The sequence below is a fragment of the Gigantopelta aegis genome, chromosome 6 (assembly GCF_016097555.1).
Source record: "Gigantopelta aegis isolate Gae_Host chromosome 6, Gae_host_genome, whole genome shotgun sequence".
Classification (NCBI taxonomy): Eukaryota; Metazoa; Mollusca; class Gastropoda; order Neomphalida; family Peltospiridae; genus Gigantopelta; species Gigantopelta aegis.
Window position 1 is genome coordinate 52,996,430 of NC_054704.1, and position 24,361 is coordinate 53,020,790.

General features: G+C 38.6%; 1 protein-coding gene across 1 annotated transcript; it reads right to left on the reverse strand.

Annotated features, from left to right (window-relative positions):
* Positions 1–23,326: 23,326 nt before the first annotated feature.
* Positions 23,327–24,016, reverse strand: LOC121374622 (beta-1,3-galactosyltransferase 1-like). Its single transcript, XM_041501727.1, has one exon. It carries the CDS (start codon positions 24,014–24,016, stop codon positions 23,327–23,329), a length of 690 nt encoding a protein of 229 aa, XP_041357661.1.
* Positions 24,017–24,361: the final 345 nt, after the last annotated feature.

A 24,361-nucleotide genomic window follows, 5' to 3' on the forward strand; every position in this document is an offset into this window, starting at 1 on the left:
CACAGGGCTATGTCCCGCCCCCACAGAGGTTTAGAAAATGTCAGTCTACGATGAGGTTGTTTTGGCTGTGGGTTTAGTCTCACCACTTCGTGGAAGGTTCAACCGTAACTTCTGGCATTGTTAAGAGCCACTTGTAACCACCTACTATGTTCCCAAACTACCGGCGGTCGTTAGTAGTGTCGTGGTTCAGACCAGCTTTATTAGCGGCAGAGAACGAGGATATCAGGTGGATGCAGGGAAATACACAGAGACTGCACCCGTGGAGGAAGTTGAGACAGGTAGGTGATGGTGTGGACAGCTCAGAAGACAGAGTCGGAGGAAACTGACAGAAAGGGTCGAAACAGATTAAAATCGTGAGAGAAATTGGAAATTCTTATTTTATATTAAGATAATGAGAATGACAGGCAGAGGGTGATAGATGAGAAAGATTAATGAAAGTGTGAACCAGCTTTGACGGGATTTGAACCATTGTCGTCAGCTTGATTGTCCAGCAGCTTATCCACTAGACCACGGAGCTGACTCGGATAGTCGAATATGGACGGACACACGTTATGCATTGTCAGTTAAACCTCACTTCCGGTCATGGTTTCTTTCGTTAAAGCTGGTTTCATTTACATTTACAGGTTTCATTTAACTGTATACCTGCACATGTATTTGAAAACGAAAATAAGATGAATAAGGCAGTGGACTTTTATTATCGTTATGACAATAAAAGTTCCTTGCCTTATTAAAATGTTTCTGTTATTTCCATTGAAATTCGGAAGGTATGTACGTTGTTTCTTTTATATTTGATGATCACGTGTTCATTCGGAGAAGTGTACGACTGCGCGACTGTTATTAACACTTTCACACTTGCCATATTCGCTTGCACACACACACACACACACACACACACACACACACACAAAACCCAAACAAATGCTGGAAATGGAAAAATGTGACAGGTTTCCTCTCAAGACTACCAGTTGTTTGACACCCAGTAGCCGATGATTAATTAGAGCTTTAGAGGTGTCGTTAAACAAAAAACAATTTGAACGATATAAGCAAATGTAACAAAGTATATAGCAACCCTTGGCCCAAGATACCCCAAGGATATCTTGGGCCGAGTAAAGCAAAACATGTTCAAATTGCGACATCTTGGGCCACCCGAGTAAATCCCAACATGTTCAAATTGCGACATCTTGGGCAATTGGGACATTTGGTTAAGGACCACACAGATTGAGAGAGGAAACTCGCTGTCACCACTTCATGGGCTACTATTTTGGATTAGCAGCAAGGGATCTTTTATATGCACCATCCCACAGACAGGGTAGTACATACCACGGCCTTTGATATACCAATCGTGGTGCACTGGCTGGAACGACAAATAACCCGATGGGCCCACCGATAGGAATCGATTCCAGAACGACCGCGTATCGAGCGGGCGCTTTACCTTGGGGCTATGATCCGCCTCTATAATCTGTTTGATGACGTTAAAAGGACTATCTCGAGTTTGTTGTCATTGTTAAAATGTAGCCGACTGACAGACGTTTTAATGACTAAAATAACATATTAAATATATATTTCAACATAAAATATTAGTGCCCACATATAATATTATATTAAGTGTGTTTGTCATCATCCTATTTTTTTGTACTAGATAAAATTTCTTTTTATTTCCTAATTTTTTTTCGTATATACGTTGGAAAATAGCGAGAGACCACATCCAGTTTGTGCTACTTAAAAACATTGCAAGAAGCAGAAACGCACTGAATATAAGACCGATGTTCTAAGCAAGAAACTATAGTTAGAATGTAATTTTAGTTGTTAAAATAGTTTATCAGTCCAGAGCAAGGGGTTATTTTTAGTGTGAGAGAGGTCGGTATAGCGGCCGTAAACCTACAGGGAGTCGAACCCAATACCTACCAGCCTTTAGTCCGATAACTTAACCATTATAGGGGCGGGATTTATCTTAGTCGGTTGAGTGCTCGCCTGAGGTGCTTGCGTCGTAAGTTCGAACCACCTCGGTGGATCCATTCAGCTGATTGGGGTTTTCTCGTTTCATCCAGTGCACCACAACTGGTCAAATGCCATGGTACGTGCTTTCCTGTCTTTGAGAAACTGCATATAAAAGATCCCTTGCTATATTAGGAAACATGTAACAGGTTTCCTCTGATGACTACGTGTCAGAATTACCAAATGTTCCAATAGCCAATGATTAATAAATCAATGTGCTCTAGTGGTGTCGTTAAACAAAATACACTTTATACGACCGCCGGGTCTAGACAGTGTTGTCTTATTTCCGTATGTCTGACGTGTACTGGTCACTTGTATTTGTCTAGTCTAACCTTGATACTGGAAAACATTCAAGTTGGAAAGTTTATAACAAAATTAATATAAATAAATAAAAAAGTTACTGCTTTACAATGTCTAAATTAATCTTTATACAGGGTGATTACTGATTTACAATTAGTAAAGTCAACTTTATACAGGATAGTTGCTGATTTATAATGGTTAAATTCAAATTTATAGAGGATGGTTACTGATTTACAATTTCTAGAGTCATCTTTATACCGCATGGTTACTGATTTATAATTTCTAGAGTGATCTTTATACAGTATGGTTACTGATTTACAATTTCTAGAGTGATCTTTGTACCGCATGGTTACTGATTTATAATTTCTAGTCATCTTTATACAGTATGGTTACTGATTTACAATTTCTAGAGTCATCTTTGTACCGCATGGTTACTGATTTATATTTCTAGTCATCTTTATACAGTATGGTTACTGATTTACAATTTCTAGAGTCATCTTTGTACCGCATGGTTACTGATTTATAATTTCTAGAGTCATCTTTATACCGCATGGTTACTGATTTACAATTTCTAGAGTCATCTTTATACAGTATGGTTACTGATTTACAAATTCTAGAGTCATCTTTATGCAGTATGGTTACTGATTTACAAATTCTAGAGTCATCTTTATGCAGTATGGTTACTGATTTACAATTTCCAAAGTCATCTTTATACAGTATGGTTACTGACTTACAATTTCTAAAGTCATCTTTAATCAGGATGGTTACTGATTTACAATTTCAAAAGTCAATTTTATACAGGATAGTTATTGATTTATGATGGCTAAGAGTTCAAGTTTGTTTAGTTTAACGACGCCACTAAAGCGCATTGATTTATTCATCATCGGCTATTGGATGTCAAACTGTTGGTAATTCTGACATAAGTATAGTCTCACAGAGGAAACCCGCTACAATGTTCCATTACTAGCAAGGGATCTTTTATATGCACCATCTCACAGACAGGATAGCACATACCACGGTATTTGATATACCAGTCGTGGCACACTGACAGGAACGGGAAATAACCGACGGGGGTCGATTCTAGACCGACCGCGCATCAAATGAGCGGTTTGCCACTGGGCTAAAATAATCTGTATTCCGTATATGACATAATAAAGATTTTTAGACAAAAGACCAATGATGGCTATTATTTTAATACATAAAACATTACGCAACTGGTTATTAGTCATGTATTTATTTTTATAATTCTGACAATTACTGTATTAACTGAACAGTATTAAAGAGACTATCCTCAGTTTTCGGCGATTATTAAGGTGATATTGACCAACAGAGTTGCTTTAACGACTGTAATAACATTAAAACTATATACTGTAATAACATTAAAACTATAAACTCGGGATAGTCCCTTTAAGGGTTTTCGGCGATTGTTAAGATTCTAAATAAAATAGTAGTGGTTGTATATTAAACGTGTTTCTGATCGTCCTAGTGTTAGCACGAGGTCACGTTTCATTTTATTTCCTAATATTAATCTTTTTGTACGTTCGAAATTCTTGGCATACCAATCCAGTTTGGGCTACTTAAAATATTAGGACGTGACAAAAACCTTGACCATACAGACACTGATATTCTAAACAAGAACATAATATATATACAACATGTAATACTAGTCGCTACAAAATTGTATTAGTCGAAAACATTTTACAAGGCAGTAAACTCAGGATAGGCCCTTTAAATACCAGTAAATTTTACTTCTTTCTGTAGTGTATTTCCAAACCCGGATACCTTTTTTTATTGATATTCGGTTCAAGCATAATGACAATACCGATTTAGAACTGAACACTCATAATAACTTAAAGTAAACGAAATACATTAACTCAATTTTGGAATAATTGTGGTCCTTAAAGCCGCACACCCTAGTTCCATCCAGCGAAAATAAATTATAATTTGGTTAATCTACAAACCTGTAACACACTTAGATCACATTTTTATCAAATGGAGTGAAAAAGCAGGTTTTATATCGATAAATACCATGGGAATCCCCATGTCCCAATTGCTTGAAATAATTTTGAAAGTTTGTATTCTGATATCACCGGTAGATGTCGCTCGAAGCACAACAATGCCTACGTCACGACAAATTTCACAGACTTGGGTTGCGTTCTTTTCACCTCTCCTGGACATGTTCCAACTGTTCTGTCCTGGTTGTATCCCCTCTCCAGATATCGTAGGACTTAGCAAAATTATTGGTTTTAAGGGTTTGTAACGTTTTGTATTGAGATACTTACTTGTCTGAACTTTATTGTTACTGAAAATGTTCACGAACTGTGAAGAACAATCTCACAAATGAACAACAACAAATCGGATGTTGATTGCGCGAACCGTGCACTAGAAAACAAACCGAACCAAAAGGATAACGGTCACGTGGTATACCAACGTATGTGACATTGAAATGGAAATATCCCCTCTAAAAATAGATTAGACCTGTCTGCTCAACGGTTTTCTCTCAGACGCGCGCGAGTTTTTCAGAAATACGAAAAATGCATTTTGTGGTATTACAAACACCAGGATTACCAGGATTACCAAAAAACACTTCAGGTGAATGGAAATGTATATTCTAAATAATAAACGGTAAGTGAAAAAATGGGTTTAATAGCGAAAAACAACGCCGTAATGGTTAACAACTAGCCGTATCTAGGGTGTGTCCCTTTAACCATATGTAGAAATAGCGCTGGTAAAAATGGAGGAAACTCTATTCGCTAACGTATGACTAACTGCGTCGAAGTAGGTGGTAATGACGGTTATCATACAGACTTGTATTAAAATGTACTTTATTGTGAAATTTATGAGAGGTCGGGCTTAGCAGTCGAGTGATTTTCAAAGAAGTGATTTTTATCCTAGGATGAAATAAGAAAAAGCGCGAAAGCTGTTTTACTAATTTATGATGAGTTTGTAATATTATGTATACACCCTCTGCTGGGAAAGACGAATACATTAATTCGGCATGTGATATTCCAAAAATTATTATAAGGAAGGCGCCTGCATTAATTTGTAACGCCTGAAATAACATAGGGAAAGAAAGGAAAAAAAAACCCCAAACATTCTAAAAAAAACCCCACAAAAGACGTTACTTTAATTTTGTAATAGAAATTTTATGAATTTACGAATTTTACTTCTGAGTGTGCTTCCAAATTGCAAGATGTTTCTTACTACCACAGGAACGGCGGACTCCTCCCCCCCCCCCCCCCCCCCACACACACACACCAATAATTCTAAATAAAAAATATTATTGGTAGTAAATCTTAAGACAGATGAATTTTACTTGTAGCATGCAGGAAATTTCATTTCAGGACATTTTATGGGGGAAGATATCTTCGAATCCCCCCCCCCCCCCCTAGAAACTTTGCTTTGCGCCCCCCCCCCCCCCACCCCACCCCAATGTCTACTTGTTTCCGCCGTGCCTGTAACAGAGCTTCTTTTTTAATGACTAAATCTACAAATTAAACACATTTGGTTGTTTAGATTATCAATCTGTATAAACATTTGTGATCGATAGTGTTACATTTTTGGTATCGCGGTATATCACGATATGGGTTTCATATATTACAATACGTATCATAATGTATTAACCGGCCTCGGTGGCGTCGTGGTTAGGCTATTGGTCTACAGGCTGGTAGGTACTGGGTTCGGATCCCAGTCGAGGCATGGGATTTTTAATCCAGATACTGACTCCAAACCCTGGGTGAGTGCTCCGCAAGGCTCAATTGGTATGTGTAAACCACTTGCACCTACCAGTGGTCCATAACTGGTTCAACAAAGGCCATGATTTGTGGTATACTGTCTGTGGGAAGCGCAAATAAAAGATCCCTTGCTGCTAATCGGAAAGAGTAGCCCATGTAGTGGCGACAGCGGGTTTTATCTCCAAAACTGTGTGGTCCTTAACCATATGTCTGACGCCATATAACCGTAAATAACATATGTTGAGTGCGTCGTTAAATAAAACATTCCTTTCTTCTTCTTTTTTTCATAATGTATTATTTACAGCAGCGTCAACCAAGTTCAAGGAAAATTTATTAAAAAAATAAAATAAAATAAAATAAAATAAAATAAACAAAATATATGATACAAGTTAACTTTATTATTTAAAATATGAAATATTTTTGGCCACTTGATGGTACTAAAGCTTATTTAAAGTCCGTCCTGTTTCATTCTATTGTATTTGTTTTATCTAGGAACGCAGTTAAGAAAACCAGTCGGATCTAAGAAATCGATGATTCCGACTGACAACGAACTCGAATTACGGAAATTACCGAGTGTATCGGTACATGTATTGTGTATCATACCACCGGCCTCGGTGGCGCAGTGGTTAAGCCATCGGATTACAGGTTGGTAGGTACAACCCAGAGCGAGATCTTAAGGGCTGAATGGGTAGGTGTAAGGTCACTATACCATCGTATCTCTCACTAACCACTAACCAACTAACCACTAACCAACTAACAACTAACCCACTGTCCCGGACAGACAGCCCAGATAGCTGAGGTGTGTGCCCAGGACATCGTGCTCGAACCTTAATTGGATATAAGCACGGAAATAAGTTGAAATGAAATGAAAGTATCATAACGCATATCATTTAACCTTTGAATCATAATAACATTATATCTATATACCGATAATTCCGCCCATCCCTACGAAACAAGGTGTGTTTGCTAGCGGCCTAATATTTATAGTAGCCAAAACAGGATTTTACTTCCCAATAATTTCGTATAAAAACAAAATGAATATTTTTTTTTTAAGACAGCTAAAAACAGCACACGACCGCAAATACACTGAATCCACAAACACTGGTATTCTAAACAAGAATATGAAACACGTTTGTTTTGTTTAACGACACCACTATAGTACATTGATGTGTTGGTCATCGGCTACTGGATGTGAAAATTTGGTAATTTTATATATATATTCTTTAGAGAGGAAACCAGCTACATTTTGTTCCATTAGTAGCAAGGAATATTTTATATGCACCATCCCACAGACAGGATAGCACATACCACGGCTTTTGATATACCGGTCGTGGTGCACTGGCTAGAACGAGAAATAGCCCAATAGGCCCACCGACGGGGATCAATCCTAGATCCCAGATCGACCGCGCACTAGTTGTTTAAAAACGTATCGAACTCGCTTTAGCTCGTAAGATGTATTTTAAAACAACACGTTGTGAGATATATAGAATATCAGGTTAATACGCTTTCATATCGTGGTTATTTGGCGAGGTTTAGATAACGGTGTAACAGGCGAGCTTCAAAACAGTATAGAAACTTTTAATTTGATCGTGTAGAAACTACTTCCGGAAGTCGGACAATAGCAAGTGCCCAAAAGCATATTGGGAATGGTATAGCCAGCCTAAAAGGTATGTTTCGAAATCAAATTTTAAATAAAATACTTTGATCATATTTCAAGTCTGTTGTGTCACATTACAATTTTTGTACCTTTTTCTGTGAAAACAAACTCAAGTTTATGTGTGACCTGAAGATCTATGTACATCACTGGCTGCTAGTGACTGTGACGCCAGACGCTTTTCACAATGTAAACATTCTGTGCAGGAAGCTACTTACTTTTTGTTTAATTAAAAACGCTGGTTAGTTCCGAATGGGAGCGAATAATGGAGAATTGAAAAATAGAAGGTAATTTATCGTGTGTGTGTGTGTGTGTGTGTGTGTGTGTGTGTGTGTGTGTGTGTGTGTGTTTTAGACCTTCGTGAGGTTAGCTCTCTCTCTCTTTCTCTCTCTCTCTCTCTCTCTCTCTCTCTCTCTCTCTCTCTCTCTCTCTCTCTCTCTCTCTCTCTTGATGTTCGTACGTTCAGCTCCTACCCCATTGTTAATTCTTAATCGCAATCTACTAAAACGTGATGGCTCAAACACAAAGGTTATATTGCTTATAACAAATTCGTACACAGTCTCAGCATTTTTAATTCTGTTCATACCCTCGTCAATGTAAAAACAAATAATAAACAATCAACAAAGCGTCCACGATTATGTGCAGATTATAATGTCATGCTTAAAACAATAAAGGAATTAATTACTGAAGTACAAATAAGACAGTTTGATACAAAGCGAAAAAGTTTGTTTTTCTTCGACTTTGACTTTCCACAAGGTTGCTAGCCAGAACCATTTGTACTCTGCTAGGAAGCTGACTAGATAGGCATATTTAAGTTTCCATATTGCTGATCAAACATACAGAGACTGAACAATTTCTGAAGTAAATTAATATCACACACACACACACACACACGCACACACACACACACGCGCGCGCGCGCGCATTCACACACACAGCCTCACCCCTATGCGGTTCATCAGAGTATTCTATTCCAGGTTACAGCTCTTAGATTTAAAATTCCTTTAAAGTGGCACCTCCATATTTTACTTGTCAGCTCAGCGCATTCTTATTTTCGTGCTTATATCCAATTAAGGTTCAGGCACGCTGTCCTGGGCACACACCTCAGCTATCTGGGCTGTCTGTCCAGGGCAGTGGGTTAGTTGTTAGATGTTAGTGAGAGAGTCGTTAAAACTCCCTGTGGGTGGGAGCCGGTACCGGGCTGCGAACCCTGAACCTACCAGCCTTATGTCCGATGGCTTACCCACGACACTACCGGGGTCGGTGAGATCATATGTGCCTTATGACTGTCATTTCCCATCGATGTTCCAGACAGTGTGTGTCTGACCACTTAGAAAGACTTTCAGTGGTCATCCAGTGCACCCACTTGACTCCTTCGGCGTGTGATAGATGTCGGATGACGAAGGAGTCCAGTGGGTGTAAGAAGTCCACATAGTCCTCATTCATGGACGAATGAATGAATGAATGAATGTTTAACGACACCCCAGCACGAAAAATACATCGGCTATTGGGTGTCAAACTATGGTAATGGAAACAAACAAGGTGATGATCAACATCAACAGAAAAATTCAAGATATAAATAAAAACAGTGTAAAGAACTCAATCAATCGATTCATGTTGATATCACTATAAATTATTACTAATGTGTTGTTCTAATTTTTAAAAAAAAAATTTGGGGTGTGTGTTGTGGGGGGTTTTCTGGGGGTTTTGTTGTTGGGAGGGTGGTTGTTTGGTGGGGGGGTGTTCGTGGGGGGTGGGGGGGGGGGGGGTTTATGAGATGTAGACAGAACACGCTTCAGCATTAGTGACTTCTATTCAGACCCAGACCCCATTCTCAGTAATGTATAGTTACAAGTACCACTGTCAAAGCCCTTGCGACCTCACAAGAAGAAGGAAGGAAGGAAATGTTTATTTAAAGACGCACTCAACACATTTTATTTACGGTTATGTGGCGTCGGAAAAATTGTTAAGGACCATACAGATATTGAGGAAGGAAACCCGCTGTCACCACTTCATGGGCTACTCTTTTCGATTAGTAGCAAGGGATCTTTTATATGCACCATCCCATAGCCAGGATAGCACATACCACGGTCTTTGATATACAAGTCGTGGTGCACTGGCTGGAGCGAGAAATAGCAGCCGACCTCAGAAGAATGCGAGTATCCTTTGTCTACATTTGATGACATAAAACATCAACCTTTCAATTATTTAAGGATTGTCTGTTATTCCTTTTACGTTCATCGGAGTATGAACAAAAATAAATCATCCACAAACTGTGTGAATCGTTGAAACCGTTCTCACATAACTTTGGGGATAATGGTTTTTGTTCATATCCAGATGAACGTAAAAGAAATAACAGACAATACTTATGATTAAATTTTAAACATACTTAGCTACTAATAACAGCATTAAAAGTTCATATTTTATTTTGAATTATGTTTTTGGTTAAAACAATAACGCTCAGTAAGATAAACTACCAATTAGGAGATAACCATATGGAGTTTTTAGATTTGCGGGTGTTATTTTCATTTGATCCCGGAAAAAGAATGTAATTAATCAATCACAATACAGAACACACTCCAGTCAGTTTACAATATAAAATGACGTCATCAGGTATGATGTTCTCTGACAACATAATTTTACCATTCGTCGAGAATTGAAAAATTCCCGTTGCTACGGCTAGACCAATGGGATGGCGTTATATTGTAATGAATGTAACGGAAATTTAATTATGTACGATATATAATGTTATACGTTCCCATACATGAAATCAGTTCTTATTTCCAATAAGTGTAACGTTTACTAACAAAACTGAAGCAACCAGTGCTTCATCTCACACATATAAGTATGGCACCTTTTATATAAAAACAATTTCAGGTCCTTAGAATATAAAGTGCCATAGGTCGGGAGCATCGCCATTACTTGTGCTACTGGATAAAAATTACTACAGTCGGTAAAGCTCCTCAACGACAGCAAAATGTATATACCAGGGCCCGTGCTTATAAAACTTAAGTCTAGACTTTAATAAGTCCCAGACTTTAACGTAATGCTATTTGAATGGCGTTGCCATGACGTTAAAGTCAGGTTTATAAGCACGGGGTCTGGTGTATATTATCTGTCAGTATTTAACATTTGTACATGTGAAACAGTGTTCGAAATAAACACTTGTCCCGACAAGTGAAAATCTATTCAGACAAGCAAAATATGCATCGGTGGTTGTCCAGTGGACAAGTAAACATTTTCAGTGCAGTTTCATTTTCAACAATTACAAACATCATCCTGATACTTGAATAAAATAGCCATTTATTTGAACAAGTGAAAATATTGGAGAACAAGTAGATTTCTAGATTTATTTATCCGGTGGACTAGTAAAACAGTCTGCATATCTCTATCACTGTGAAATATGTCTACAAGCAACAGAATAACCTTTCAGTCATTTTATTTGCTGCATAAATCACTTTTAAAAACATTTCTGTTGATGGGCCGTTTCAGCGACAGCACTTTTTTAATTCCGAGCCCTGCACATGAAATTTAAAATATTTAAATAAGTTTCTTATTAGGCACTGGTTTTAACCCCCAGTGTATTACTGGGGTGGCTGTGGGCGGTGTGCGGGGCATGGTGTGGGGGTATTCCAACCCCAATAGCACTTCTTTTTCCACGCCACATTTTATATTTGCCTTCTGCCCCATAACACGACCATCACCGATCAACTTGAAGCCATATTCAGTAACACAGATGCTTTATAAGTTGTACATTATATCAGGCTGCAATGTAGAAACAACAGTTTCAATTAGGTTGTCATATTATATCAGGACACATAAGATTCTGACAGTCATAAAAACACGGACTGCACTGAACCCAAGAAGAAAGTATCATATCAAAGATTTACGGAGTAAAAAACAGACGCGGATCTGATTGGTAGTAATATGTGACATTGAATATTTGTGCAAAAACTGTTATCCATTGTACTATACAGTTGTTATGCAGACGTCTCAAGAGACTGAAACCAGTGCAGGGTACACCTAAAAATAGAACTGCGATTTTCAGCTAACGTGAGGGTTGCTAATAAAAACATTCATCATAATTCTTAAATAGTATATGACACACCCAACGCCCCATTTTCTTTTAGGTAGATTAAATGTGAGGTGCAACCTTTTTAACGATGTCCTGCCTGGGTGTGTTGATACACTGCTTATATCAGTTTTTATTAGTAAACGTTAACATTATCGGCAATACGAATTGATTTGGTACATGAGAACTCATAAGGCAAGGTTAAATGTGATTAGTTATGTCAGTTCAGAATGGCTGACGATATATTAGTAGGGGTGACTATTGCGGTCAGTTTTTTACTATTGCAATAGTATTGCGATAGTTAAAATACTATTGTGATAGTATTGCAATAGTGATAGTACTATTGCAATAGTATTGCAGTACTACTGTGGATTCTTAAATCGCTTGATAACAGTAATATGAATAGATATTTCGCAAACATTTTACGACAGGCAGCAAGGGATCTTTTATTTGCGTTTTCCCACAGGCAGGATAGCACAAACCATGGCCTTTATTGAACCAGTTTATGGATCACTGGTCGGTGCAAGTGGGTTTCACCTACCCATTGAGCCTTGCGGAGCACTCACTCAGCGTTTGAAGTCGGTATGTGGATTAAAAATCCCATGCCTCGACTGGGATCCGAACCCAGTACCTACCAGCCTGTAGACCGATGACCAAACCACGACGCCACCGAGGCCGGTAGCATTGCACTGCGAAATCGCAAAGTGGCGAGACTTTAGTGAATTAGGCCCCTTTGCGATCTCGCAGTGCAATGCTAAAAGACTTGCAAAGAGGATGCTTTGTTGTCTAGCAGAGCCTAAGAGACGTTTGTGAATTAGGCCCCAGGTTACCTGTGAAATGTGGAAAGGGCGGGCAATTTGTTTTTATTGGGTTGTGTTTTTGTGTTTTTTGTTGTTGTTGTTGTTTTTTGTTGTTTGTTGGGGTTTTTTGTTTAGCTGTTTTGGTTGTTATATAATAAATTTTCCCTTTGCCCCGTGTCCATGTTGGTGTCCCCTACAGTGATTTTAAATTTCATATTAACCAATATATCTTTTCGACTTGGCAAGACGATTGTGACGGTGCGGTTGCGAACAAGCTTCATTCTGTCAAGGCAGTCCTGGGAGAGTGGCAGTCATCCTACAGGCGATGCAGGAAGGATGAAGTAGTCTTGTGCCGTGCCCGCATCGGCCATACATATCTGACGCATTCGTTTATTTTAAAGAAGGACCCTCCCCCTCAGTGTGAACATTGTCAGTGTACACTGACTGTTGCGGCACATTTGGTGGAGTGTGATCATCTCAAGCCGTAAGAAGTCCACATAGTCCTCATTCATGGGACGAATGAATGAATGAATGAATGTTTAACGACACCCCAGCACGAAAAATACATCGGCTATTGGGTGTCAAACTATGGTAATGGAAACAAACAAGGTGATGATCAACATCAACAGAAAAATTCAAGATATAAATAAAAACAGTGTAAAGAACTCAATCAATCGATTCATGTTGATATCACTATAAATTATTACTAATGTGTTGTTCTAATTTTAAAAAAAAAAATTTGGGGGGGTGTGTTGTGGGGGGTTTTCTGGGGGTTTTGTTGTTGGGAGGGTGGTTGTTTGGTGGGGGGGTGTTCGTGGGGGTGGGGGGGGGGGGGGTTTATGAGATGTAGACAGAACACGCTTCAGCATTAGTGACTTCTATTCAGACCCAGACCCCATTCTCAGTAATGTATAGTTACAAGTACCACTGTCAAAGCCCTTGCGACCTCACAAGAAGAAGGAAGGAAGGAAATGTTTATTTAAAGACGCACTCAACACATTTTATTTACGGTTATGTGGCGTCGGAAAAATTGTTAAGGACCATACAGATATTGAGGAAGGAAACCCGCTGTCACCACTTCATGGGCTACTCTTTTCGATTAGTAGCAAGGGATCTTTTATATGCACCATCCCATAGCCAGGATAGCACATACCACGGTCTTTGATATACAAGTCGTGGTGCACTGGCTGGAGCGAGAAATAGCAGCCGACCTCAGAAGAATGCGAGTATCCTTTGTCTACATTTGATGACATAAAACATCAACCTTTCAATTATTTAAGGATTGTCTGTTATTCCTTTTACGTTCATCGGAGTATGAACAAAAATAAATCATCCACAAACTGTGTGAATCGTTGAAACCGTTCTCACATAAACTTTGGGGATAATGGTTTTTGTTCATATCCAGATGAACGTAAAAGAAATAACAGACAATACTTATGATTAAATTTTAAACATACTTAGCTACTAATAACAGCATTAAAAGTTCATATTTTATTTTGAATTATGTTTTGGTTAAAACAATAACGCTCAGTAAGATAAACTACCAATTAGGAGATAACCATATGGAGTTTTTAGATTTGCGGGTGTTATTTTCATTTGATCCCGGAAAAAGAATGTAATTAATCAATCACAATACAGAACACACTCCAGTCAGTTTACAATATAAAATGACGTCATCAGGTATGATGTTCTCTGACAACATAATTTTACCATTCGTCGAGAATTGAAAAATTCCCGTTGCTACGGCTAGACCAATGGGATGGCGTTATATTGTAATGAATGTAACGGAAATTTAATTATGTACGATATATAATGTTATACGTTCCCATACATGAAATCAGTTCTTATTTCCAATAAGTGTAACGTTTACTAACAAAACTGAAGCAACCAGTGCTTCATCTCACACATATAAGTATGGCACCTTTTATATAAAAACAATTTCAGGTCCTTAGAATATAAAGTGCCATAGGTCGGGAGCATCGCCATTACTTGTGCTACTGGATAAAAATTACTACAGTCGGTAAAGCTCCTCAACGACAGCAAAATGTATATACCAGGGCCCGTGCTTATAAAACTTAAGTCTAGACTTTAATAAGTCCAGACTTTAACGTAATGCTATTTGAATGGCGTTGCCATGACGTTAAAGTCAGGTTTATAAGCACGGGGTCTGGTGTATATTATCTGTCAGTATTTAACATTTGTACATGTGAAACAGTGTTCGAAATAAACACTTGTCCCGACAAGTGAAAATCTATTCAGACAAGCAAAATATGCATCGGTGGTTGTCCAGTGGACAAGTAAACATTTTCAGTGCAGTTTCATTTTCAACAATTACAAACATCATCCTGATACTTGAATAAAATAGCCATTTATTTGAACAAGTGAAAATATTGGAGAACAAGTAGATTTCTAGATTTATTTATCCGGTGGACTAGTAAAACAGTCTGCATATCTCTATCACTGTGAAATATGTCTACAAGCAACAGAATAACCTTTCAGTCATTTTATTTGCTGCATAAATCACTTTTAAAAACATTTCTGTTGATGGGCCGTTTCAGCGACAGCACTTTTTTAATTCCGAGCCCTGCACATGAAATTTAAAATATTTAAATAAGTTTCTTATTAGGCACTGGTTTTAACCCCCAGTGTATTACTGGGGTGGCTGTGGGCGGTGTGCGGGGGCATGGTGTGGGGGGTATTCCAACCCCAATAGCACTTCTTTTTCCACGCCACATTTTATATTTGCCTTCTGCCCCATAACACGACCATCACCGATCAACTTGAAGCCATATTCAGTAACACAGATGCTTTATAAGTTGTACATTATATCAGGCTGCAATGTAGAAACAACACTTTCAATTAGGTTGTCATATTATATCAGGACACATAAGATTCTGACAGTCATAAAAACACGGACTGCACTGAACCCAAGAAGAAAGTATCATATCAAAGATTTACGGAGTAAAAAACAGACGCGGATCTGATTGGTAGTAATATGTGACATTGAATATTTGTGCAAAAACTGTTATCCATTGTACTATACAGTTGTTATGCAGACGTCTCAAGAGACTGAAACCAGTGCAGGGTACACCTAAAAATAGAACTGCGATTTTCAGCTAACGTGAGGGTTGCTAATAAAAACATTCATCATAATTCTTAAATAGTATATGACACACCCAACGCCCCATTTTCTTTTAGGTAGATTAAATGTGAGGTGCAACCTTTTTAACGATGTCCTGCCTGGGTGTGTTGATACACTGCTTATATCAGTTTTATTAGTAAACGTTAACATTATCGGCAATACGAATTGATTTGGTACATGAGAACTCATAAGGCAAGGTTAAATGTGATTAGTTATGTCAGTTCAGAATGGCTGACGATATATTAGTAGGGGTGACTATTGCGGTCAGTTTTACTATTGCAATAGTATTGCGATAGTTAAAATACTATTGTGATAGTATTGCAATAGTGATAGTACTATTGCAATAGTATTGCAGTACTACTGTGGATTCTTAAATCGCTTGATAACAGTAATATGAATAGATATTTCGCAAACATTTTACGACAGGCAGCAAGGGATCTTTTATTTGCGTTTCCCACAGGCAGGATAGCACAAACCATGGCCTTTATTGAACCAGTTATGGATCACTGGTCGGTGCAAGTGGGTTTCACCTACCCATTGAGCCTTGCGGAGCACTCACTCAGCGTTTGAAGTCGGTATGTGGATTAAAAATCCCATGCCTCGACTGGGATCCGAACCCAGTACCTACCAGCCTGTAGACCGATGACCAAACCACGACGCCACCGAGGCCGGTAGCATTGCACTGCGAAATCGCAAAGTGGCGAGACTTTAGTGAATTAGGCCCCTTTGCGATCTCGCAGTGCAATGCTAAAAGACTTGCAAAGAGGATGCTTTGTTGTCTAGCAGAGCCTAAGAGACGTTTGTGAATTAGGCCCCAGGTTACCTGTGAAATGTGGAAAGGGCGGGCAATTTGTTTTTATTGGGTTGTGTTTTTGTGTTTTTTGTTGTTGTTGTTGTTTTTTGTTGTTTGTTGGGGTTTTTTGTTTAGCTGTTTTGGTTGTTATATAATAAATTTTCCCTTTGCCCCGTGTCCATGTTGGTGTCCCCTACAGTGATTTTAAATTTCATATTAACCAATATATCTTTTCGACTTGGCAAGACGATTGTGACGGTGCGGTTGCGAACAAGCTTCATTCTGTCAAGGCAGTCCTGGGAGAGTGGCAGTCATCCTACAGGCGATGCAGGAAGGATGAAGTAGTCTTGTGCCGTGCCCGCATCGGCCATACATATCTGACGCATTCGTTTATTTTAAAGAAGGACCCTCCCCCTCAGTGTGAACATTGTCAGTGTACACTGACTGTGCGGCACATTTTGGTGGAGTGTGATCATCTCAAGCCGACAAGAAATGATATATTTGGCAACAGAAATGTTTTGGAATCTTTTAAATTCCATCCAGAATTAATTGTAAAGTTTTTAAAACACTTTGACTTCTATACAAAGTTTTAAAATATACTTACCTTGATTTTATGTATTATATTATATTTTCCCCCCACAGCTCCTTACACTGTGTTTTTACATGAATATATATATAAATGATATTTCCATATACTTACCATTTGTGATACCCAATAGCCGATATGTATTTTTGTGCTGGAGTGTCGTTAAACATTCATTCATTCATTCATTCATTCATTCCTTGTTAAATATTGGATTAATCCAAGCTCCTAATTAACTTATTTTTAATGGCTTTTCAGCGTGGAAGACTGGGGGAGGGAGAAGTGTAAAGGTATACATATAAAGCCAGATTTTATGCGTACCCTACGTACTTTATGAATGGCCGCTGTGGAACTCTGGAATATATTGACAAAGGTGGAAGATGGTAGACCGACTTTTTAAATAACGTGGTGAAGATTAGTAAATAATATAGCTGTTTTGTAATTTGAAGAACGTCAGTATTCAAATTACATCACTTTGCCTGACTGCACCTCCATACAATAACAATAAAATTGAGTGTACGTGTAAGAGATATCGTTTTGGGAGTTTTATGTTTTTGTTATTGTTGGGATTTGTTCATTGTTTTTTTTGTGTTTTTTTTTATGTTCCACCGGAGTCACAGTGGCCAATGGTGCAAGGCGCACATTAAGTCAATACTTTTCTTAATGTGCTAGCGAGTTGCTTCACTCTATTTAGCAAATTTAAAATGTCGGGGAAAGTTTTAAAGGCTGTTGTTAGAAGATTTATTTTGTTATTTAGTAATAATGACGCAAGTACTTCAATCGGGATTTAGTCAGTACGGTTTCCTACCTCAATATCTGTGTGGTCCTTAACCATATGTCTGACGCCATATAACCGTAAATAAAATGTGTTGAGTGCGTCGTTAAATAAACCATTTCCTTCCTTCCTTATATAGACAAATAAGTAAACATGAATTTTTATGCCACGGCCTGCTATCCACCATGTCCAACTAATCCAACTAATCGACCATATGCCTTGGTTTGTATCAATGACACACTGAACACTGAAATATTATAATATACCAGAACCTTTTTCAAGTGTTTTCTTCTTCTTCTTAAAAGAATATAATGCACCCCGAGCGATAACAAATTGAAACTGGCGATTTGATACTCTCATCAGATCTTTGTTAATGACAAACAAAAATGCTTCATGGGTTACTATTTTCGAGTAACAGCAAGGGATATTTTATATGTACCATCCCACAGACAGGGTAGTACATACCACGGCCTTTGATATACCAGTCGTGGAGCACTGGCTGGAATGAGAAATAGCCCAATTGGTCCACCGACGGGAATCGATCCTGTGGATGTAGGCATGAAAATTATGATAAAATGTATTGCTTAGTTTAATCAGAAGCTGGCCACAAATCCCGGTAAGTAAACGCGACTTTTTCTATTTGTTTGCCTAATTTTATTAAACATTAAAGAGACATTCCTGAGTTTGCTGCATTGTAAGATGTTCCCGACTAATAAAATATTTCTACGATTAAACTTCCATATTAAATATATTTTCTGGTTTAGAATATCAGTGTCTGTATATTCAATGTGTTTCTGGTCGTCTTAATATTTGTAAGAAGCCCGAACTGGATTTTGTCTTCAAATAATTTCGTACGTTATATTTTTGGAAATAAAATGAAATTTAACCTAGTACAAATATCAGTACGATCAGAAACACGTTTAATACACAGCCACTAATATTTTATGCAGAATTACAATCGATAAAAAGTCTTTGTTAACCGATAACATCTTAAAAAGTGCAGCAAACTCAGGAATGTCTCTTTAACTGATCAAAAATATTATAAAAAATAGAAAAATCCACGAACATAATACTTACCGATTCAAATATGAACTTTATTTTATGAATTTATAAAACATTTAAGTCAATATATGTGAGTAAAAATTGTACACACTCAACGTGGGGTTTTTTTTTCTTCAAAAATTGTTCATGTTGGGTTTTCAAGTCTGACAAACAACTCACAATGTGTTGATTTGTCATAATAGTTTTCGTATGGCTTTTTTTTTAAACTAAAGTGTGACCATTTAAAGGGACATACCCTAGTTTTTAAACACTAAGACATGTTTTTGACTATTATAGTCGCTTTTGATAACCGATATCATACTTTACTTAGATTTTATGGTTTAGAGTATCAATGAAGTTTGGCTAGCCACTTGTTGGTAAGGTTCAGTGGAGCGGTTAGGTTGGAATGGGTGTTAGTTGGTGGGGTAGGGGTGGGTTGGCATGGTGGTTGGCTGTGCTGTTGTGGCTGGTGCTTCAAGCTACCAGTGGCCTTGATGGTCACCTGTTTATAAAATGGCCCAGGGGACACGGAGGTGTTGTTAGTGGGTGGGTTCACTACCTTATTGGGCACTTTGGTGGTTTCACTGGTTATCTTGACTCTTTTTTCTGGTTGAGATGGTTTATTTATTTTAGTTTTGACGAAGGACGCAGCTGTCAGTGGTTTGGTGTGTTTTACTGGGCTCCTAACTTTTCTATTGCAAATTTTCTTGTTAGCAACTATTCTGAACAAGGGACTGGCTTTTTTATCTGAGTTGGAGTCGTTTTGATGGTTCGGCTTGCTACCTGTTGCGCCAGGTTGCTTAGTGGCGGACCTCATGTTGTCTGTTACGTCAGTACCGGCTTGTTGTTTACCGAAGGTGAACGGTGTCTTGCCGGTGGACGTCGCGCCTTCTGCTACATTATAATATACCAGAACCTTTTTCAAGGTTTTTTTTCTTTCTTCTTAAAAGAATATAATGCACCCGAGCGATAACAAATTGAAACTGGCGATTTCATACTGTGATCAGATCTATGTTAATGACCAACTAGATACTATCAATTACACAAAAAAACACCGCTGAATAAAGGTCCACCTTTCCGAATTCATTAAAGCATAAAAGTGAAAAATTCAATACCCCTATAACTTTACCGACAAAGCCACGGGACGACCGCTGCTATTAGGGACAGGATCTACGTGTAGACGGTGATAAGAAAAGAAAAATTAAATGTTTTATTTAACGACGCACACAATACATTTTATTGACGGTTATATGGCGTCAGACATATTTTTAAGGACCACACAGGTCTTAAGAGAGGAAACCCGCTGTCGCCACTTCATGGGTTACTCTTTTCGATTAGCAGCAAGGGATCTTTTATATGCACCATCCCACAGACAGGGTAGTACATACCACGGCCTTTGATATACCAGTCGTGGTGCACTGGCTGGAACGAGAAATAGCCCAATTGGTCCACCGACGGGAATCGATCCCAGACCGACCGCGCATCGAGGGAGCGATTTTCCACTTGGCTACGTCCCACGTGTATTCTATATGAAGTTTCTGATGTTATTAATTAACAATAATCAATGTGTTCCAGATTGGGTATAAAATGAATATAACAATGCACTCCTTTGTCATCAACCTTAGTAGGGTAGTGGTTAAGCCATCATACTTGAGGCTGGTACGTACTGGGTTCATACCCTTCCACCGGCTCCCATTCAGAATGAGTTTAACGGCTCAACTGGGAGGTACAACTGAACTCAATTACTACGACTTCTCTCTCACCAATCACTAGCAGCCATCAGCACAACTGTCCTGGACAGACATCCCGCTACACCATTTTTTCTCTCACCAACAACTAACAGCTAACCCACTGTCCTAGACAGACAGTCCAGATAGCTGAGGTGTGTGCCCAGGACAGCGTGCTTGAACCGTATTTATTTCATTTCATTTCAACTTATTTTCGCGCTTATATCCAATTAAGGTTCAAGCACGCTGTCCTGGGCACACACCTCAGCTATCTGGACTGTCTGTCCAGGACAGTGGGTAGTTGTTAGTGGTCAATGAGAGAGAAGAGGGTGTAGTGGTCTTATACATTGAGTCGTTGAAACTCGCTCTGGGTGGCAGCCGGTACCGGGCTGCGAACCCTGTACCTACCAGCTTTATGTCTGATCGCTTAACGACGACACCACCGAGGCCGAGGCCGGTCCATGAACCTCAATTGGATGTAGGCATGAACATCATAATAAAACGTAATGCTTAGTTTAATCAGACTGCGTGGTCTAGCGTATAAAGAGATTCATTCTCTTGTCATCATTCGAAGTCCCGCACAGTGTTAAACAAAATACAGTCAAGTGTAGGAACCAGCTCATTTCACGAGAAGAGATGTTGGTGCTTAATTTTCTGACTACTACAGGCGAGATATCTCACCCGACGTCTCGCCAGTCGACATACTGTACACTGTGTACAGTGCATTTCCCGCCGTTTTGTACACGACACTCACCGGAATCGATTTATTAACAGGAAATGGAAGACAACTCCGCTTCCTGTGTCTTTAGATTTTGGTTTATCAATGGACAATACCTTCGAATGTTTAGGTCTCACTACACAGATGACTTCCGGGTGAGAGTTCATTGATCACGGTCCTCTATAGTTCCTAATTGTGACACATGTTATGGTTCACATATTCACTTCTAGGAAATGGTGAAGAATTAAAACAATATGTATGTTTAATGGTAAGCCTTCTGGCTGTATTTTGCCCATGTTATTTTGTAATATTGTGCATCGACCTTTTGGGACATGGGTATATAGCGCAAGTGACAGCCGGAGTGAATCGGTTAATGAACCACCTGTTCGGACCAGTACTACAGCTAGATGCGGTCATCTAGCAAAAAAACTGAGACAAAAATGTTCTCAATTTTGGAGTGAAAATAAATGCTTATATAATGTATGTTCGCAATGGTGTATGTTGTTAGTGCCAACGAGAACCCGTTCTATTGGCAATCTTAGTTTGAAGTTGGGCAATTTAACATGGGTTTCAATGGCAGATGACATCTGTGTAGCGAGACCTTAGTTGAAAAAGTGGTTTTCGGCAAGTATTTTCGCTTGACAACAATGGCGCACGTCGCGATCATTTTCAGGGATCGATAACTAATTGTGACACCTAATTTGATAATAAATTTGATCGTTTTGCCAACAACGAAAATCACCAAATATTGGGATATGAATCGTAGTTCGTTTTTCAAAAAGATTCTGGTCAGAAAACCGTTGTTATTGGAAATAATTGACATAAATATTGGACAGCTGGCCACAAATGCCGGTAAGTAAACGCGACTTTTTTTTAGTTGTTTGCCTAATTTTATTAAACATTAACTGATCTAAAATATCATAAAAAAATAGAAAAATCCACGAACATAATACTTACCAATTCAAATATGAACTTTATTTTATGAATTTATAAAACATTTAAGTGAATATATGTGAGTAAAAATTGTACCCACTCAACGTCGGGTTTTTTTTATTTTTAATTGTTCATGTTGGTTTTTCAAGTCTGACAAACAACTCACAATGTGTTAATTTGTCATAATAGTTTTCGTATGGCTTTTTTTTAAACTAAAGTGTGACCATTTAAAGGGACATACCCTAGTTTTTAAACACTAAGACATGTTTTTGACTATTATAGTCGCTTTTGATAACCGATATCATACTTTACTTAGATTTTATGGTTTAGATTATCAATGTCTGTAAATTCGAAGTGTCTTTGGTCATCCTGGTGTTTTTAATATCACAAAATGCATTTCTCACATTTCTGAGAAGTAACAGTTATGAAGTCGAGTTTTAGTCTATTTTTAGAGGTATTCACCATTTCAAAGTCACAGACTCGTGTTTCTCTCAATTGTAACTTTATCCAAATGTGTTACAGGTTTGTAGATTAACTAAACTTAGTGTTAATTTTCACGAGTTGAAACTAGGGTCTGTCCCTTTAGCAAGGATATGTTTTCACCCTTCTGGTAATAGTAAAGGATTCACCTCCTTTTTAATTGCTGGACTCAGCTGTGACAATGCTGCGTACCACAGTTGGTCGAAGTAGCCCTTTTCCTTTGTCCAAGCGATCACCGCCAGGTACGAACATTTCTTTGATTCAAGATAGCACTTGAGACCCACCTTTGCGCTTTTCATCAAACTCTTCCTGATGTCCTGATGCTTGACGCCACCGACCTTTTCGGGAAGCAACCCATACAGATACACGTCATCGACCCAGAAGAACGGCGTCAGAGAGGATGCCCGGTACATTGGTCTGATGAGATCGCGTGATATGAGTACGAGGTAGCCCATGCAGTAATTGATGGGGTAGGGGGAATATCCACGAAACACACGCTTCCCCACAGACCATTTGTTTTTCCCTCTATGGATCTTGCTTCTATTTTTCATAAGGCATTGGCATAAAATAGAATGCTTCTTAGATTTGAACTTCGGGTAAAAACTTTCCAGGAGGATAAAAGACATTGAGGAACACGTCGTCGTCTACTTTGACAATCATCTCTCGGCCTGCTGACAGAAGTCCTGAGTCCACCTGTACGCCCAGCACGCCCTTGTGAGTCAGGTTGTGGTAGGTGTCCAAGAAATTCCCCTGAACAACGTCGCCGTAGACGATACTTTCGTTCTCTATCAAATCCTGTGTTGCTTTCACTTTTGTCAACCCAAAGAAGAAAACTATCCTCAAATTAACGGTTTTAAATATATTCTTATTGGCCCACGTCTCTCTCATTATCCTTCGTCTCTGAAAATGGTCCGTTGAGGTGTGGACAATTATTAGGAACTTTAAATTACTCACGTTCGTACATACATTAGGACTGTTTATCACGTAATGGGACTCTACTGTCAGAGGATACAGGGTGCGTTTTGGTACGTTTCTGCGCCGTTGTCGTTCATGGACTGCCTGCGGGTGTGGCGTTCGTTTGACGACTGTTCTGTGGGCCTCGGTTTCATGGGCAACATTCAAATGGGAAACTGATCTGTCCGCTGCATACGTTATAAAGAGCGTGAGGTAAAGAGCAAGCGTTACCAGTACTATTAAAATAAAGGTATAATAGATATACGTTTGTAGTTTACGATCTCTCGGTTGATTTGTTGGCGGACTGAATGCCATTGTTTTCTTTGTGGCAACACTGAATAGTTTTCTTCAAATGTCTTTCGCAAGTCGACAATGTATGAATAATAAGCAACTATCTTGGCAACTTTCTTTCTTTTTTTACACTGCTTGACTTTTCTTCTGATAGAAAGGCCATCATATCATTTTTGTAATGTGATACCTGCAAAATATAAAAGTTAGCATTCATTAAATATCAGTGTAGATTCAGACAGATCGTTACAATACGTGCTATTCAAAACTGTATCTTAGAGCAAAGTGACCTGTGGGATGTTTTTTTATGTTGTGGTGTAATGCATCCTTTGGGGCGGGACGTAGCCCAGTGGTTAAGCGTTCACTTGATGC